Source organism: Monopterus albus, unplaced genomic scaffold (assembly GCF_001952655.1).
Source record: "Monopterus albus unplaced genomic scaffold, M_albus_1.0 scaffold116.1, whole genome shotgun sequence".
Classification (NCBI taxonomy): Eukaryota; Metazoa; Chordata; class Actinopteri; order Synbranchiformes; family Synbranchidae; genus Monopterus; species Monopterus albus.
Genome location: NW_018127996.1, coordinates 710104 through 728439, shown reverse-complemented (window position 1 = coordinate 728439; position 18336 = coordinate 710104). Strand labels below are relative to the sequence as shown.

General features: G+C 40.4%; 2 protein-coding genes across 6 annotated transcripts; one reads left to right on the top strand and one right to left on the bottom strand.

Annotated features, from left to right (window-relative positions):
- The first annotated feature begins 2425 nt into the window (after window positions 1-2425).
- LOC109966648 (Krueppel-like factor 10) lies at window positions 2426-6713 on the top strand. The gene is made up of 4 exons (XM_020611653.1): window positions 2426-2635; window positions 3695-3925; window positions 5056-6016; window positions 6183-6713. The coding sequence occupies exons 2-4, from the start codon at window positions 3704-3706 to the stop codon at window positions 6452-6454; spliced, it is 1455 nt and encodes a 484-aa protein (XP_020467309.1). The 5' UTR covers window positions 2426-2635; window positions 3695-3703; the 3' UTR covers window positions 6455-6713.
- A 1118-nt stretch (window positions 6714-7831) lies between these two features.
- Window positions 7832-16851, bottom strand: LOC109966649 (antizyme inhibitor 1). 5 transcript variants are annotated; one of them, XM_020611656.1, is made up of 12 exons: window positions 16630-16851; window positions 15163-15284; window positions 13213-13423; window positions 12908-13081; window positions 12264-12436; window positions 11473-11607; window positions 11200-11281; window positions 10963-11037; window positions 10367-10532; window positions 10079-10194; window positions 9174-9391; window positions 7832-9052 (listed from the first exon to the last, which is right to left on the bottom strand). In XM_020611656.1, exons 3-12 carry the CDS (start codon window positions 13312-13314, stop codon window positions 8938-8940), a joined length of 1356 nt encoding a protein of 451 aa, XP_020467312.1. In that variant the 5' UTR covers window positions 13315-13423; window positions 15163-15284; window positions 16630-16851; the 3' UTR covers window positions 7832-8937. The 5 variants fall into 5 exon arrangements, with proteins under 5 accessions (XP_020467312.1, XP_020467311.1, XP_020467310.1 ...); XM_020611655.1 differs by lacking the exon at window positions 16630-16851 and adding an exon at window positions 15951-16565; XM_020611654.1 differs by lacking the exon at window positions 16630-16851 and adding an exon at window positions 15960-16565.
- Window positions 16852-18336: the final 1485 nt, after the last annotated feature.

Sequence of the window (18336 nt, the reverse complement as noted above, 5' to 3'; positions counted from 1 at the left end):
ACACACTCTTGTGTGTTACAGCCTGCTCAGTGTTTTATAACTAAGGTGTCACTTTATTTTTAAGCTCATTTAATAAGACAAGTTGAACCAGAACAGACTCATTTGGAGCAGCATAGAAACACATACAGTACACACATGGATCACTGTGTAGAGCTATGGGCAGCTTCTGCACAACTTCTATAATTAATTAAAGTCCCACTCCAGAAACATTTTCATTTTTATATTTGTATATAAAAATACTTTACTATAAACAATATGCAGTCTAACACAGCTTTTCCTCAAAAAAATTTCAGTGGGCCTCTGTAATAGGAATGAACATTGCCCCTCATTGTGCATTCCAGGATCTATGAATGTTGCCGTCATCCCTTATGTGGATTTGAATAATTTTGCACGCCCAATTTTTCAGTTTTTTATTTGTTAAAAAAGTTTGACATATCCAATAAATTTCGTTCCACTTCATGATTGTGTCCCACTTGTTGTTGATTCTTCAAAAAAATTACAGTTTTATATCTTTATGTTTGAAGCCTGAAATGTGGCAAAAGGTCGCAAAGTTCAAGGGGGCCGAATACTTTCGCAAGGCACTGTAATACTCATTCTGGAGTAGCTATGTTGTTTACATCCACCTTCCTGGCAACTATGACATCCACTTTGTTACCACAACACAGACTAATAAAAGTCTTCTAGTTCTTAAGTACTCTATTTTTAATCCCTATTTATCTCATTTCAATGAACATTCCTTTGTCTACATTGTTTACTGTCTGTTCATACTGCTTATTCTGCATTCTTTGCACTGGTTGTTGATGTTAATACTGCTATTTTGTTATATTACACAGCCTTATATGCTGGTTTACTGTTTTGCACATTGAGAGCCGATGTACCTGAGTTAAATTCCTCGTGTGTCCGTCACACCTGGCCAATAAAACTGATTCTGATTCTGACTCTCAGTGTCTCACTGAGCCAGAGCCACAGTCTGGATATGACTAGGACAGGCTGATGGAGAAGCAGTTCATTTCAAGCGGTAATTATTTAGACCATTCTGGTGAAAATGTAGTTACTTCCTACTGTGTCCTCCTATGATTAAATATAAATTTACCCCAGCTTACTGAGTTTAGATATTGATCCTTTACTATGAGAATTGATCCTAGAACCAAAACGTTGGGACTGGAAGTATGATATCTCAGGATTTAGAGAGTTTGGCAGACACAGAACTAACTACAGTTAACTGCAGTGTGAGGTATGAACAGCTACTCTCAGCTCATGCCAGGACAACTGTATGACTTTAATAAAGTTGTAAATGACTAAGAGCTGATCAGATTTTCTGTATTTAAAGTGCCTTCAGTAGTTAACCTAGCCTACAGTGATTATAGCTACAACATGCAACTTAAGGTAGCACTATCATGAAGCTCATTCCACTCCGCTCCACCCACCACTCCCTCTCCCTGCTCCACTACGCTCCAACATGTTCTGCCCAGCTCCTCAGATATTTGTCCTTATGAAATTACAATAAATGAGAATGCAACAAAACCTACTGATCAAGCAGAAATAATTGAAAATCTCTGATTGGTTAGAGAGGTCAGCCCCACTCAGAACCTTTCAGAAGCTAATATCTCCTACACTCCTGCCTGTGCTATTCAGTGAGTCTGGGTCACAGGAGGCTTTTACAGCACATCTCCACATAGGTGGTCTGCAAACATGTGACTACTAAGGTGTACGAAACTCAAATAGAGGGGCAGAAAGTGAAAGACAAAATGAATAGATGGAGTAAAGCCTGTATTGTGCTAGTTTAAATGATATTATGAGAAAAAAGTATAACCAGAAATAAACAACATATGTGGGACATGATTCTTTATAAAGAGGAGTGATTTTTCAACAGGAATTGAAAAAATTTCCTGCTATTGAGGTATAGGGTCTTGTGCATGGATATAATATAAGGTGTGTCTATGGATTAACCCATCTACAATTCAATACATGGCGCCCCTCCAGTTAATGCTACCGGTGTTTAAGGCTCTCAAAGGTCTGGTGACAGGTGTTGATAAGCTGTGTTCCCTCTTAAAATGTGTTTCCCCCTACTAACCTAATGAGAATCTAACCTTGTCATAGCTCTGGCCACTAATGGGAGTGCCAAGGGAAACAGCGTTTAACGGGGGCGAACCATCTCGGTGGGGGACGTGATACTGGTGTTTGTCAGTCGATTCCTTGCATTTCCCCCATATGAACAACTACCTTTAGTACTCGATAAAAGCTTCTTCTGCTTGGTCGGTGTGATTGATTTGATCAACCATAAATAGCACAAACTATTGGCATTTTGAGGGCTTGTGACAGTACTGCTTATATAGTAAAGCACTTCACACGCTGAGGCCGTTGTGTACCACGCTGCCTCCACGGTGCCGTCAGCCACTGATCACGCACCGAGGTCCTCGCCTATTGGTTGGTGCCAACACACCTTTGCGTTCTACTGGGCGACACTTTGAGCCCGTCACGCCCCTTCCGCACCCCCCCACTGCGTTTGAAACGATGAATGGGAAACCAGGATTAAGGCGAAGTTGGAAACGTACTGTTAGTGCTGTTTTGGTTTTAGGCGTTAACACAAGACGCACTGGCTACTTGTCAGCGGCCCTGAACACTCATTTTAGATGTAAGTAACTAATTTACATTTATTCGAGGTCATATCATAGCTATTCTATCTTACATTACATTTCTTCTGATAACTTGAAGATGTTTAAGTAAGTTATAAGAGGACACGATGGGAAAACACCATCTGATACTTTGTGTGTAATTGCTTTAATTTGGTTTGTAATGAAGGCTGTCAAGTCTGTTTAGCCTATCTAGGTCATAACCTATTACAAACTCATTAATTTATCACCCGTTTCTCAACTGATGCTTGTCCAGGGCTATGATGATAGCTACAGATGGGTGACAAGTGACAAATAAAAGCCAACATAAAGTGTCTCAGTAGGGTGCTGGGCCACCAGAACCAGAACCCCTAACATTGATTGTCCAAGTCTGAACCCTACTGGAGGGATGAACACATGTGGTGTTTTGATGTTGGTGGTGTTGGAGGCGCTAACATGTCGGTCCAACATCTCCCACACAGTAGGTGTTCAACTAGGTTGGGATCCAGTCGCTCACATTATTCTCATACTCATCAAACCATTCAGTGACCCCTTGTGCACTATGGATGGGGCCACTCTCATCTTAGAGGAGACCACTCATGTATTCGGATCATTTGTCACCTGTTTGTATGTCATATTACAAACTCATTAATTTTCCACCAGCTTCACAATTGATGGTAGGTGATGGTTATGATGATACCTATGTATTCTGGTCAGGGAGGGGTCGTTAGGTGTTATGTGACTGTGTAAGCAGCACAGCTGGTGTGTTTGTCCCCTGGGGAAGTAGGTGAAAGGTCCCCAGTGCAGAAGAGCAGCAGCTGATCATGCTCCCTTCACATGACATGGTCCTTTACATATTCTGTATATTTTGATGAATGGCAACATTGTTAGGCTTTAAAACACTGAATGAACATGCTAAGTTGTATACATCTGCTTTGGATAGTGGTATGTAAAACCTTAAATCCAGCATAGTGACAACAATGAGTACAAGCCTTTATTGTATGATGCATTGAAAATGTATCATTTAAATCCGATGAAACAACAGTCCATCCACCTCATACTTATTTTAACCCTTTTACCAGATTTCCAACATGGCACTTGAGAAGCTTCACTCAGACATCCAGAGTAAATTTCAGCATGCTCCTATGGGCGCAGGTGACGTGGAGGCTGTAGAGGCGCTGCTGTCCATGACTAAGCACTGGAAAACCAGAAGCTTCAGGCCCAAGCACCGCAGACCACTGACTCCATCCTCAGACTGCTCTGAGGATGACTCTGCCCCCCTTAGGCTTGCTGTGTTACAAGATGCTCCTTTGGTAAGTGGCCATATAGGATAAAAGTTGTTATGTTTAGGCTTTTTAGAGTGAGCCTGAGTGATCAAGGTTTTTGCAATTCTGGCACAGACAATACATTAGGCACAAGATCATTCTGTAGTGTTGTCTGTGCTCTGCTACAAGCATTTAATTGCCAACAGAGGTGAGCAGCTATTGCCACATGTATTACTACATTAGTTAAATATGGATATTTGTTGTGGACGGCACAGCAGCGTGGTGGTTAGCACTGTGGCATCACAGCAAGAAGGTGCGAGTCCGGGCCAACCCAGGGCCTTTCTGTGCGGAGTCTGCATGTTCTCCCTGTGCCTGCGTACTCCCATCTTCCTTCCACAGTCCAAAGATATGTCACTTAGGTTGATTGGCAACTCTAAATTGCCTGTAGGAGTGAGTGTGTGTGTTTGTTTGTCTACATGTCAGCCCTGTGACAGACTGGCAAACTGTCCAGCGTGTATCCCGCCTCTTGCCCATTGTCAGCTGGGATCGGTTCCAGCCCCCTGCGACCCTGTTCAGGAGTAAGCAGTATAGATAATGGATGAATGGATGGATATTTGTTGCATACCAACACAACTGATGGTCTCAAATGCATTAAGAAGGCAAGAAATTGCACAAGTTGACTTCTGACAAGACACACCTGTTAATTGAAAGCCATTCCAGCTGACGACCTCATGAAGCTGGATAAGATTTTGATCATAGTATGCAAAGCCTTGTGTTTTCAAGGCGAACAATGGCTAGTTTGAGAAATCTAAAATATGAACCATTATTTGCTTTACTAATACTTCTGAACTTAGTACAGTGTTCCATATGTGTTATTTTAATGTTTTTATGTCTTCAGTGTTAATTTACAGTGTATAAAATAATAGAAACAAAAAACATTGATTGAGATTGTGTCCACAACTTTGACTGGTACTGTACATAAGAACACACACACACACATACACACACACAGCACAGTGTGTACTGAACGCTACTGTAGATACAATGCATCCACAACTTCAGATTTCATTATAAAAAGGACATATGATAAGAGTGGGTTTTTTAGCAGCAGTTTAAAAGAGGACACCCATTTTACAAGCTATAATTTGCCAGTAAAAAACAAATCACTTATCTTTCAGTGTATGACACCACCATACAGCCCACTCCACTGTGAGACCACCCATTCAACCTCAGGAGCAACCTTACATCAACCTGCAGCAGCTCCACGTCCAAGCCTGCACCCAACAGAAGAGGCTCATCTGCACAATTATACTGCTGCTTCTCAGCAGAGGTTTCAGTGCACCAGTGTAATCCGGCACACTGCATATGGCCAGCACACCCATCTTGCCTCAACGGAGGAAACACTCAGTCAAGTTCATGTAAAAGACTCTAAAACAGATTTGAACTTGGAAGATGGGCTGAGCAATAAAGGTGATGAGATTATTATAATGCAGTCTGACTCTAGGGCTTCAGCGCTACAGGAACCTTTCACTGAAGCTCTGCCAAATGTGGCGAAAGCCAGCCAGACCCAGGTGAGTCTTTCAGGCCCGGGTGATAAAACAGACTTATCTCAGTCTGTCTCCTCTGTTCCAGCTGGTGTTTTTGGGGTTTCCCTTATCCCCGTATACTCCTGCATCCATCCTGTGTCTTCACTTTCTCCCACTGTGGCGCAAAAATCTGTCATAGCCTCTGAGAGCCAGCGGCTGCACCTACTTCCCATTCCGTCAGCAGTCACCACCGTGCAGACACCCCAACAACAGCAGCACAAACAACAACATGCACTACCACAGTCACAAACCCAAGTAGCTTGTCCTTCCCAGGTCTTCCTCCTTGGGGGTCAGGTGGCAAGAGGCCCCATAATGCTCCTTGTCCCTCAGGCAGCTGCTCCTACTCTCTATCTTCAGCCCACACCAGTGACCCCTGGTGGCACCAAGTTTGCAGCCATTGCCCCCGCACCTGGTCGTACCCTGTTGGAGCCAAGACAGAGCCACCTGTCCCCAGAGGTGTCTCGTGTACGCAGTCATGTTTGTCCCCAAGAGGACTGTGGCAAGACCTACTTCAAAAGCTCCCACCTGAAGGCACATATGAGGACGCATACAGGTAAGAGTTGAAGGATATGAATACTAATTTTACTGCACTTGTAGGTTCAAAATGTATGAAGCTTTTTATGTAAATAAGGACTTGAAAGAGGTAACAATAATCCCTAGTCATCAAGAGACAAGACACACGTTTCACAAAATGTCCACTTCACTATGTGTTCCACCAGGTGAGAAGCCCTTCAAATGCAAGTGGGAGGGCTGTCACAGGCGATTTGCTCGCTCTGACGAGTTGTCTCGTCACAGACGCACCCACACGGGAGAGAAAAGGTTTGCCTGTCCCATATGCCTCAGCAGCTTCATGCGTAGTGACCACCTGGCCAAGCATGCTCGGAGACACCTGGTAGCACGGAAGACACCCTGCTGGACGTTTGCTGTGACCCGGTCTGCTGACCTCGCTGCTTCCACAACACTCAGTCTCTCTTTAAGAAACCTTGTCTGAGGGATCCTAATGAGACACTAAAGAACTGGGCAACTAGAAAACTGAATTTGAGGCTTTGTGTGGCTGGGTCTCACTGCACAGAGGATTGTGTGCTTGATTTTTATGTCACCAGTCAGTTTCACAACTGTTAAACTGAAAAGTAAGTTAGACTACAGCAAGGGCGCTGCACCTTAACCACCAGCCTATCAGGGACGACTATATCCTATATTTCTAATAATATAATAATACTTTTTAATTTGTGTGTGTGTGTTGAGTTAATGAAATGTTTATTTAATTTATTCTCAATTCTCTTTTGCAAAAAAATCCTGATCTCTGAAAAAAATGTATGTTTACCTTTCAGTAATTATTTGACCAAAGAATGCTGAATGTTGATCTTTTGTGCCATACATGAATCTATTTGTCATACAAACATTTTGCACAATGCTTTTTTCTTGAAGGGAAAATAGAGTTCTTTATAAAACCTGAACATTATCATCATCATTCAAATGTTTTCAGATGTTTTTTCTACCCCTGTAATACCAAGAGGCCCATGGATCAGAGCAGGTGGTAGCAACATACTGAGTAGCTTGAAATGGAGTTAGCTGGTTATAGTCAGCCTGCTAGTGGGGGATCATACTGGGAGTTTTTTCACCTATCACAGAGGGTTATGTTGAGTGCGTGTGAGCATGTAAAGACGGGTTATTCAAGGAGTCTGTGTTCTATGTGTCATGGACTAAACAGTAGTTACCGACTTGCGTAACAAGCCAGTTGGGCCAACTACTACGGTGGCAAGAAAAAGTATGTGAACCTTTTGGAATTTCATGGTTTTCTGCATTAATTTGTCATAAAATGTGATCTGATCTTCATCTAAGTCAAGAATATTGACAAATATAATGTGCCTAAAATAATATCAAAAAAATGTTGATCTTTCATATCTCTATTGAGAACCATAAAAACCTCATAGTGCTAGTGGAAAAAGTATGTGAACCCTTGAGTTAATGACCTCAAAAAAGCTAATTGGATAGGGATAGGGATGCTCACCCAGCTTCTGGCACATTTAAGTGTGTACTGATAAATGTTCAGTTAACACATGCAGATACAGACAACATTAATAGTACGTGGATATTAACATAGTGTTTGTCTCGCCTATTTTACCAGCAATGACAAAGACAGAATAACACATTGTTCAATAGTTCCTATATGATTTTGACCCCTGTACAATTAGCTCACTAAACCAAATCCTTTATAGTGATCACAATATCCACAGTGGGAAGTGCATTAAGTCATCAGGTCATGAAACTTTAAGGTAGCGATTGTTATTTAGCAGTACCTGTACAAAAGCAGCAGGCTAAGTACAGCATTTATGGTCGTTAATGATAATACAGTAACGATTTGCAGTCCAGTCGATGAAGTGTTTATTACTGTTCAAGTTGACAAGCACAGCAACAAGTTAATAAAAGGCAAATGCTTGATAATTCATCATGCCTTAGACACAGATTGGCAGACAACTTCACAAATATGATCTTTGCAAAGTCACAAGATAACATAATATTCTTTAAACAGTCATGTTTTTGAAAAAAAAAATTAAAATACAATAGAAATAAAAAGGATTCTAGCATTATAAATGACGCTTTAAAAAACAAACCCCATTCCATGTCAGCTGATCCGTTATCCATAATCACATCCATGGTTTCATCTGCAGCGCATGCTAATAAACCTGCTTTGCTATGCTGTGGCATACCAGTTACCCACTAGTCTTTCTACTGGTCCAGGAGCAAGCTACTCAGCACCTTAGAAAAACAATGAAACACCAGTTTACTGGTGATCACATAGCCATTAGCTTTCCACCCCCACTAGAGCAGACTGCACTAATCATTTGTCCAGGCATGGGTGTCATGGTGACACTGCATACTGATCAGGCTACCTTCATTTACAGCACCAAAGAAGACGAGTAGACACACATTTATATGTGCAGCAATGTAGTGCAGCAAACCTCCAGTTTAAAACACTGAGAATAACAAGAGATTTTAAATGTAACAATGGAATCAAACTTTTATCACACAACACAAACTATACAACCAACTGAAATCATAAATACACATCTTGTATCACTCTAAAAGATATCAGAACTGTGTTTCTATTTAAACAGACTGCTTTACTCAGGTATACATATCTTTCTTTTCATGACTGGCAACAGCAATTGACATATAATCATTTAAAATTATGTCAACTGTATGAGTGTAAACGGCAGTGCCAAGGCATGCCCAACGGACAGGGAACACTGCATCGCTTTCTATAGTCGTCCATTTTGTTGCATACTAATTAACATCTACTTGGGTTAACCCAGTCTAATCACATCTTACACTCTACACTGGGGTTTGTGAGATGAATTCAGTCTGGTCCCAGCAATTTCAAGCACTATCTGTTGATCCCAGTGGAATGTTGACCAGAGGAAGCTAGCAGGAGAAACTAGTAAGATAAAGGTTTTCTTGGTGTGAGGTTTGCTAAGCTGGGACAGAGAGTGCAGCCTCTGTTTGGCAGGAGCTGAGGAAATAAGGGACTAATGAGAAGTTCTTTAGTGTACCCTCATGGGTGATACCAGTTTCTTGCATCTCAAACCTGGTGGAAAAACAAAGGTGAGTCAGCTGCACATTTATGCACAGAAAGCATGGATCCTTTCAAACTGCAAACTTTGTAATGCACTCCAAAGTTAAAAATATGTCACCACTGATTTCCTTACCAATCTCTAGAGGAGATGACATAATATACAGGAGGTGGGGGTGACTCAGTGGCGGTTGAGAGTGGCTGACCCAGACTGTAGGCCCCAGCATGGCTGAACATGAGCCAGTCTCCGATGTTGAGCTCAGGTAATAGACAGTGCTCCACTACCTGGTCCAGCTTGTCCCCAGAAGGACCGCAAAGGCTGCTGCTGAACACTGGAGCATCCAGGGGTATGTTCTGCTAACACATAGAACAGAGGTCATCTGCTTGCACATGTAACATAGCAATCATTTTTAGTAAACGAAGGCAAGATGCATTTTAAAAACTAACTAGAATTACAGATTCAATGTTGTATGCCTCCGCCAACAAGCCAGATTCATGTAAATGGGACAGACGTGAGGATACAGTGATTGACCGCGAAAATCTACTCAGTTCATCCTTGAGTCCAAGTGGACCTTCAAGGTGTTACTGAGATATCACATCCATGAGAATGGGTCGGAAGGATGGAGAGAAGTACGGACGGACAACAAAGCTATTGTGGGTGTGAAGACATAGCATTAACAGTTTACACAAGTCTAACCAATCCCTGGGTAAGGCCATGAGATCAGGGGAAACTCAGTAGACATGCCTGGCTTCATCAATAAACCTCCTTGTGTCTGTGGGTGCTCACAGACACACAGCAGAGAATCAGAGCTAACAGCTGGCTTTACCTTTATTGCTGTCACTAAACCTCTGAAATTTATTTTCCACCGCTAACAACCGGAGTGAAGTTAATATAATGTTGCAGTTAAGTAGTACTGGTGCATAGTTTTGGACAATTTTTATGAGTACAACTACTAGAGGGTGGTATTGGACCCATTACCTGATACTGATATTGGCTTCTCTGGATCCCAAATCTTGACCCAGAGAGTTTTTTTGACTCACCTTGTGAACTGATGGAACGACAATCAGTGTTTCAGAGAGTTTGCTGGCAAATGATCCATACACTCCCTCGTTCATACAGTACTGGAACTCTGGCTCATCATTGGGAGATGGATCATCTGTTCATAGAGGGTACACAGAATCTACTTTTAAACTCGCTTTCTATATTTTATTTCATATTACAGGTTGCATTCATAAGTTTTGTAGTCGGGTTGACTTTACATCATATTACATACTATTTGACAGTAAATGAGCCTTAATATCTTTAAAAATAAGTATCAGGCCACTGACTGTTTGCCAGGTCCTGGCGATCTCGTGCCACCACCTCCTTGGAGATGACATTAACCGCCAGGGTGAAAGCAGAGGACACAAAGAGGCTGTCAGGCTCAGCAATGATGGAAACTCCAGCAGAAGGAGGAAAGTATAGGTCCACCACAGATATGACTGCACTACTAATCTGCAAAAAGATGACAGTGGCAAACAGTGGAAACCAAAATGGGCAGGTCTTTGAAATTCACATCTAAGAAATTACTTTAAAAGTAATCGCATTGTCAACTTTGGAAGAATGGCTTAAATCAATAGCACAAAGCACCCTGACCACAGTGTGTCCTATAGCTGGCTAGTGTGATGCAAAATATATACAAACATTGAAAACTGGATTATAAAATCTGACAATAATGATACATTACATTTAATACTATGTTTTTCTTTTCCTCGTAATTTCAAAGGAACATAATTCAAATACAAGTGAGCTGGTGTGGTGATGCACGCAGTGTGCTTGTAATGTAACAGTTAAAAGCCCCTCTATAGCCCAGACCATGGCATATAAAAGTTATAGCACCCACTCCCTAATCAATGTCAGGTGCAGAGCAGAGAAATACACTGACCAGTTCCAGCTGGGTCTCAGAGCCATTGAAGCCACCTCCAATGTCCAAGATTTTCATATTGAAACCAATTTCCTCCTGAGGCAGACAATAAAATATGTAACTATAACACAAGGGATTAGCAAAAGCACAGTGTTTCTCAAGATGTTACAAGTGTCCATAACTCAACAGAAAATGGCAGTAGAAGTCAGTGAGCTGTACAAATGTAACAAGCTACAAAAGATATTTAAGATTTCTTACTCCCATATCAAATACATAGCGGGCATCAGAGATGGCATGAACATAAACCTGGCCATCCTCACAGCAGCTGGAAATGTGAGACCTGACAAGGGGTGCAAGGAAAGAGACAGTTAATGGTCAATTAGACAACTTGACAATAGCTTTAATTTTCTCCTGCAGCAGGCTGGACTAAATCCTTACTTCAAGAAAGGTGTTTTTCCTCCCACACAATCTCTACTTGCATATTTTCAAGTTGCTTTATAACCAGCCACAGCACATTTCTGCAGGCCTCACCTGACACCTACCACCTGCACACCCAGTTCCTTAGCGCTCTCTAGCAGATGTCTGCAGTCCTTAAGAGAACAGCCAAACGACATTCCTATCTCATCATCCGGGCTAGATGCTTCTGTTGACACCAGCACCAGCAGCCTGAGTTAATACACAGGAAATGAAGAACCTCGGTAACTGTTTCGCTGAGAAAGAAAATAATCCAGATGAGTTATATTAAGTAGATAGCAGACAATCAAAAACACCTGCAGCCAAGAGTGATAATTTTTATGCCTTAGCACCAGTAATAGATACAACCGGAGGCACTTTGTTTTTGGGTTGTCTGTCTGTATAGCCACTGGGGATCATTTTAGAGTATGGCTTTGGCATCCTATTGAATTTTTCTTGTGGAAGTGACTTAAAATTACAGCATCCAGGTACAGGTAAGGTAAGGATGCTTTCAAAAATACTGCAATAAATAGTTTTCATGCCTTCATGCTTATGATAGCCATTAAACTGATTAAAATTTTGATGGTCAAAGGTCAAGATCAGTGACCTCATGTCTGTCCCATTCCTGTGGATTTGACTGACTGGCGGAGACATACAACCGCAAAGTGCAAAATTCTAGTTCACAACTTGATTTGATACAAGCCTTTTTGTTGCTGATATGAAAAAAAAAAAAAAAAACGAGATGCTGTACCAAACAAATAGTAAGTAATGTCTGATAAGGCCAAGTATTAAACACTGTTGAACTGTCAGCTTCCAAGCAGTATGACCATTGGGCACTTGGACTAGCATTAATACAAGCAAGGACTTACTTTGCACTGGGGTGGCAGCGAGAAATCTTGCGTAGCTCTGCTTCATTATCACACACCAAAAGGTCAATGCCATTCCTAGCAGCATATTTAATCTGGGAAACCTGCTTGCAAACACCACTGTAGATAATATCTTCAGAGGGAATACCGTGGCTCTGCACCAGTTCAAGTTCAGACTGAAATACAAGGAGACAAAAACAGAACTAACATGTGGGTTAGGGAACACACATTTCATCATACCAGGTTCATCCTACATGGTTTGCTACAAATACATAATCAACAACAGTATTTAAAAGGGTCAAATATGTCACCAACAACATTATTTAAAAGGTGAGAAGTGAGGTTCACTGACCCCTTGGTGGTGCCTTGATAACTATTCTGCAGCTTGTTGACTAAGAGCTGTGCAATACTATTCCACATTAATGTATTTGTTCAAGTAGAAAAAGGGGGTGGTGCAGTATATAATGGTCAAATTTAGTACCTTATAAAATAAGTGTAGTAAACTCTTTTAAAACAATTGTTAACTAAGCAATTGTATAAGTATGCAAGATTCTGCAGCATGAACAGTGCTTACTTCCAAGTAATAATACTGTCTGTGGAGAAACCTGAACAGATAACAGTAATCTATCATGTTTATGAGAAGGTACCTTATTGGTGCATAGGAATCCAGTGCCAAGAGCAGCAAGAACTTCAATAACTGCTGGACTGCTGTTGCATCTGACGGTATAGTAAGGTCGAATCTGAGCCATGTGAGTTCGCCAGCATACATGTTGCCTTACTATGACTCCCAGGTCTGCTACAAAGAATGCATTCTTCTCAGACTGAGGAAGACGGAATTAACATGTTGATGAGACAGAAAAAACTGTAAGATGTTTGAGATACTTCTAAGACACTAAAAAAATCCAGGTTTACAAGTATGTGTGAAAAACTCTGTTACAGTGAGATTCCTTACCAGAGTTTGTTCATAAATGTGACTGTCAATCACATCACAGAGGGCCATGCCGCCCTCTAGTAGGCCAACAGAATACTGTGGTTCATCAGCGATACCTTTCATCCTCTGAACTGCTTCCCTCTAATCCGATAGACATAAAGAATGTGGCTTGTCTGAATTGGTCTTGCTTATTTACTCTCGAGCCCTTGGGGTCCTAGACTTATGCAACAAACTGCACAAAAAAAAAAAAAAACAAGAAGTCAACATAAGACAAAGTTCAAGTGGCCAAACGATTAACCTGCAATGCATATTCAATTTATGTTGTCCAACTGCAGTTTATTCAGTAGTGTTAGGGTGATTTTTATTTTTAGATAGAAATGAATAAAATTAGTTAGGGTGTTTTATTGGGACTGGTTCACTAAAACACTGACTCTCATAAGATTTACAGCTTTAGCAAAGAGGGTCCACAGTTAATTTATTATCACCACCTGGCTGAAGAGGCCAGGGAATTTGGGGTCACTGGGACACCAAGGGTGATAAACAAGAGACTAGATCTAAAAGCCAACAAGAGGAAGACAACTTCAAAGACAGGGCAATATACAGACACACACAGGCAGAGCAGTTTTATTGGAAAGCAATGCCTAAAGTAGCAGTTAGTTGGAAACAAAGAAAGAAGTAAGTGTCTATGTAGGAATTAAGACGGTATAGGTATTCCTCCCCTTTTAGGGCGCTGTCCACGACCATTGGAGCAGTGAGGATGATTGGAGGATGGACGGACTGAAGGACCAATATCGGGAGAGTTAAGTTTAAACCACGACTTCTCCCCAACAGTTTTTGACCAATCAGATAGTAACATCTTTTCATACAAATATATATATACCGGCAAGTTGAGGGTAGTCTTTCCTGTTTATTCTAAACAGGGAAGATCCATGTGTACATGTTCATTTTAATACGTTAATGCATAATAAATTTCACATAGTGAAATATATATCTTTTTATAGGTCTTCTCTTTTCAAAATAAAATAACTTTCATCACAGTAGCTGGAAGTTAAACCCCTTTGATGAGGTACCCATTTGCAATCATTTTCAGAGGGCATCCAATCAGTGCACAGAACAGGTTCTACATTATGGGATAACTTTGTGGAAGAGGTCTATTCTTCTGAAAAGCCACTGTGATAACAAAGTCTGGGGCATATGGTTCATCTGCTTTACCAACAATTACTCCCAACAGTCACCATTAATCCCTGAGCTGGTGACCCATAAGGTTCTTTTTGATGGCATCACCTAAGGTACAAAACGGGCGGCACAACTTTACTTTCATTAATATTGCACAATCCATCAGACAGGCAGTAGTCTGGACTGGACTAGATGTGAGATGACTGTGGTTATGGCAGGTTAAATGGGGAGACTAACAATGGGCCTGGAAAGACTGCTGTGTTGTGGACTACTCTGACAAGGCTGACATAAACAGATGAACAGACAAGAGGACAAGGGTCAATTTGTAGTACCTCCTTGATTTCAATGTGAAAGAAAATGAAATTATTGCAATTATACAATAGCATGCAGTAAGATGCTGATACAAGAGTAAAATAAAAAAACGTTTGGGAAACAGCTCAACCCTATCATCTCCTCAAGAGATAGATAGACTAGGACTTTATACAACTTAGAAATGCTCTACTGTGTCACCCCTCTCCCTCCTGACAAAGGTGAGAAGACATTCCACAGAGAAAAGCAGCCTGGACCACAGGGTTCAGTTATTAACAAAAGTGCTAAAAATAGTTCTGAACTACAAGACCAAAATAACTACAGACAGTTTGTAATTTATCCAGGACATGCCACTTATTAACATACCCTTTTGGGGAATCACTTTGTCAGCGGATTTATAAACAATGATATTTATTCTTGTACACAGGTCCCCACATAAACAAATGCAAATGTATTAAGAGATCAGTTTACAACTAATTTACTCACATGGATGAGTCCTAGGATGAACTCGTCCACTATCAGCTAGGATCCCAAGGCGGCTCTGCGTTGAAGTCAAATGGCTCTCGGTATAGAGTTTCCCCTAAATCCTCTGGATAGTTGCTGTACACCTGCAAAGGGACAAATGAGGGCAGGGAACATAGAGCAATGTTGTCTCTGCTGACACATGTTCGAGTATAACCTAGCATTTATAAACCGTACATTACAGTCAAATCTGTTGGTAGTCAATGGTAGAGGTAACGTTAGCAGTAGTGTGCCACTGATCAGGGAAAATGTGAACACTTCTGTAGCTTTTTTTGTTTGTTTAAAATGTTATTATTCTGTACTTTGAACCGTGGTCCACCCATAATACGGTAAAGTGGATGGATTTAACGTTAAGCAATCATAAGGCAGTTTTAAATGAGAGGATTTTCATTAATATGTTAAGTCATAACATTAAACTCTTCTAATCACACTCTTCCCCAGCGTGATTAGCCAAAACCTTACCTGCTTCTAGTTCAAAACTGTATTTAATATCTCTAACGTTAAGAAAAGTTACCTGGCTTGCTATTGTAATAGCTAGGTCGCTAACTGGTAACGTTAGCATTAGCCAGCTATTCAACACAATACAATGCAAATATAGTTGTACAAGAACATGCCACTTATATTCCAATAATAATGTAGCCAATTCGATGTATTTAATTTGTTTCAGCTAGCATTTATGGCAAATCAACGCTGCGTTACAAGGCTAATTTAACAACACGCTAACTGGCATTCTAACGACACGGTTTGCTAACGTTACTCACGTATGCTGAAAACCCACAAAAGGGGAGAGAGCGCTTTTTCTTTTTAGGCGGAATTTTTAAAGAGTAGTGGGGTTACACAAAGAAAAACGGATAACTGCCATGAACGTGGTGGATTATATCGAGTTACTGTCGTTTGAGGGTTTGTAGGTGCGAGTCCTATACTGTGATACTATGTATTACGGATCAGAGTGTAGGCAACAGCGCCAGTCGAGGGAGCAGTGACACATAGACAAACACAGACAGCACAGCCCGAAGTACACTAACGTAACGGTAACACATCCGGTTAGAATATCAAAATAAAATACTAAATACCGAACATAACTTTTGACTAAGCTAATGCAAACACCAAGCGGAAATAAAAAAATATTTCTGGAAAATATTGATTACATCAAAGGTTTTCTTTGGGGATTTTTTTTACGGTTAATATTAACAATTACATATTATAAAACAAAATATCCGGTATTTAGAACAGTAAAACAAAACACAACCAGCTTCCTATGCGATAATTACATGTAGGACTGTAATTATTATTAACATTATTATTATTATCTTCTTAACAAAGGCAGTGAAAATAAAATGCACCTTCAGCAACAAACTCACATCTTGACTAACCACAGTGTAGACTAACCTCTAAATGTTAAATCAGCAAGTCACATTTTACAAGAAATACCTGTGTTATGTCTTCATTGTGTTTCCCATGGCTCAGTAATAAAGACAAAATCTTTCCCAATAAAGTTTGAAGAATTTCCCCTTTATCTGTAGCTAAATGCAACAGTAGCAAAACAGTAATGAGCTAACAGATGCATTAATATTGTCTTGGAGTTCAAGGTCACACTGGATTATCCTGTTCCTTTGCAATTGTTGTGACTTGAAGAAGTTGTGCCTGTCTGAAAATGCAGAGTCTTTGGCGAGTGTTATCTTTTTTAAGGAGATAAATTTGCATTTCTCCCTCCTTAAACAGTGGAGGAGGAGGAGGGTGCCAAGCAAATCTCAGCCACTGTTCCCTAAAGGGAACCATAAGGGAAATGTTTATTCTGGGGCTATTTTGACTCTATATTAAAAGATCAAGATAGCTGAGTAGAAAATCAAAAATCATCAAAATACACATGCATCTCACGCACAGTTTTGGTGTCTAAAGCCTTTATAGCATATTTATTATAGCAATCAGTAGCAATACATTTCTTAGAAATTTGGGAAAATATAGTTATGAAAATATAATTAAATTACCCTTCTGGCTTTGTGTTTGTTGATGTTTGCTGAAATTTGTTTGAATAATCCACCCAGGTTTGTGTGGTGGAGTCGATGTCCATTTTCACTAGAGTCTGTGCAGTCTTTGGTTACTCAGTGTTTCCTTAGTTCAGTTTTTTTTTCAAGGAAATGTTGCAAAGTGACAGAGACATTATGTACAGTTGGTTATTACCTAATCATGCACCGCAAGTTGTATCCTTAGAATGTACATTTTATTTTCTCACCTCTGCATTAATAGGTACATTTTAAGAATCCAAACTGTGGGGCATGATTAATGAGAGTAGTCACTTAGTCCTGTAGAAGCCCTTTTCTTTTATGGAGATTATTCAAGTCGGCCTAAATCTTTCTCATTCTGAGTGACCCACATCATATAACAGTACATGATGTTTTTTCTAGTATCCTAGTAACCTGAGTAGTTGTGAATTCACATAACTGTGAAATTATTCAGAGTATTGGATGATCTCTGAGCACTCCTTTGGGACAAATAAACAATAGCAGTGTTTGTTTCACCAATAAAACTAGTGCTTAGAGTCTATTGTAAAGGCTGCAGAGGCAATGTCTTTTCCTTGGACTCCAACAAAAAAGTTGTTCCGTGTTTTGTGCCTGTTTTCTCCAACACTCAATGAGCCTATGTATATATAAGTCTAATCACACATAGCATCTAAAGTGGCTTCCAGCAACACACAATGTTTGATTTTCATTGTGTGGATCATAATAGCCATCACAGCCACTGGGGATGTTGCAGGGCACACAAACATTGCAAACACATTACATCAACACACAGACTTAGAAGGACCCAGCACAGTTTAACCCTGGCTGACCAAAATTTTCTAGTCACAGAGGAATAAACAATGTAGTCACTAAATAATTAAAAGAATAATAATAAAACACCTTCAACAAATTCATAGCCCTCTATATTTTTAGGCCTAAAAAATGCATAACAACACAATCTTTCAGAAAAAACATCAACAAATTTACAGTATCTTTCCATATTTGAATAATGGTAAATTATTTGTTCATGACATGGACAGATGGGAGTTGTTAAACCTGACATGAATTGAAATGCAACTGATGCTAGTGTGGTGAGTAATTCACTTTCAGGTCTTTTTGCCAAACAATGTTGCTAAGT

Excerpts from the sequence above, each read along its gene's own strand:
- LOC109966648 (XM_020611653.1), top strand. The coding sequence starts at position 3,704 with ATGGCACTTGAGAAGCTTCACTCAGACATCCAGAGTAAATTTCAGCAT. Across the intron at positions 3,926-5,055 it reads TGTTACAAGATGCTCCTTTG|TGTATGACACCACCATACAG; the intron begins GTAAGTGGCCAT and ends CTTATCTTTCAG. Across the intron at positions 6,017-6,182 it reads ACATATGAGGACGCATACAG|GTGAGAAGCCCTTCAAATGC; the intron begins GTAAGAGTTGAA and ends GTGTTCCACCAG.
- LOC109966649 (XM_020611656.1), bottom strand. The coding sequence starts at position 13,314 with ATGAAAGGTATCGCTGATGAACCACAGTATTCTGTTGGCCTACTAGAG. Across the intron at positions 12,437-12,907 it reads GATTCCTATGCACCAATAAG|TCTGAACTTGAACTGGTGCA; the intron begins GTACCTTCTCAT and ends CTTGTATTTCAG. Across the intron at positions 11,608-12,263 it reads CGCTGCCACCCCAGTGCAAA|GCTGCTGGTGCTGGTGTCAA; the intron begins GTAAGTCCTTGC and ends GTATTAACTCAG.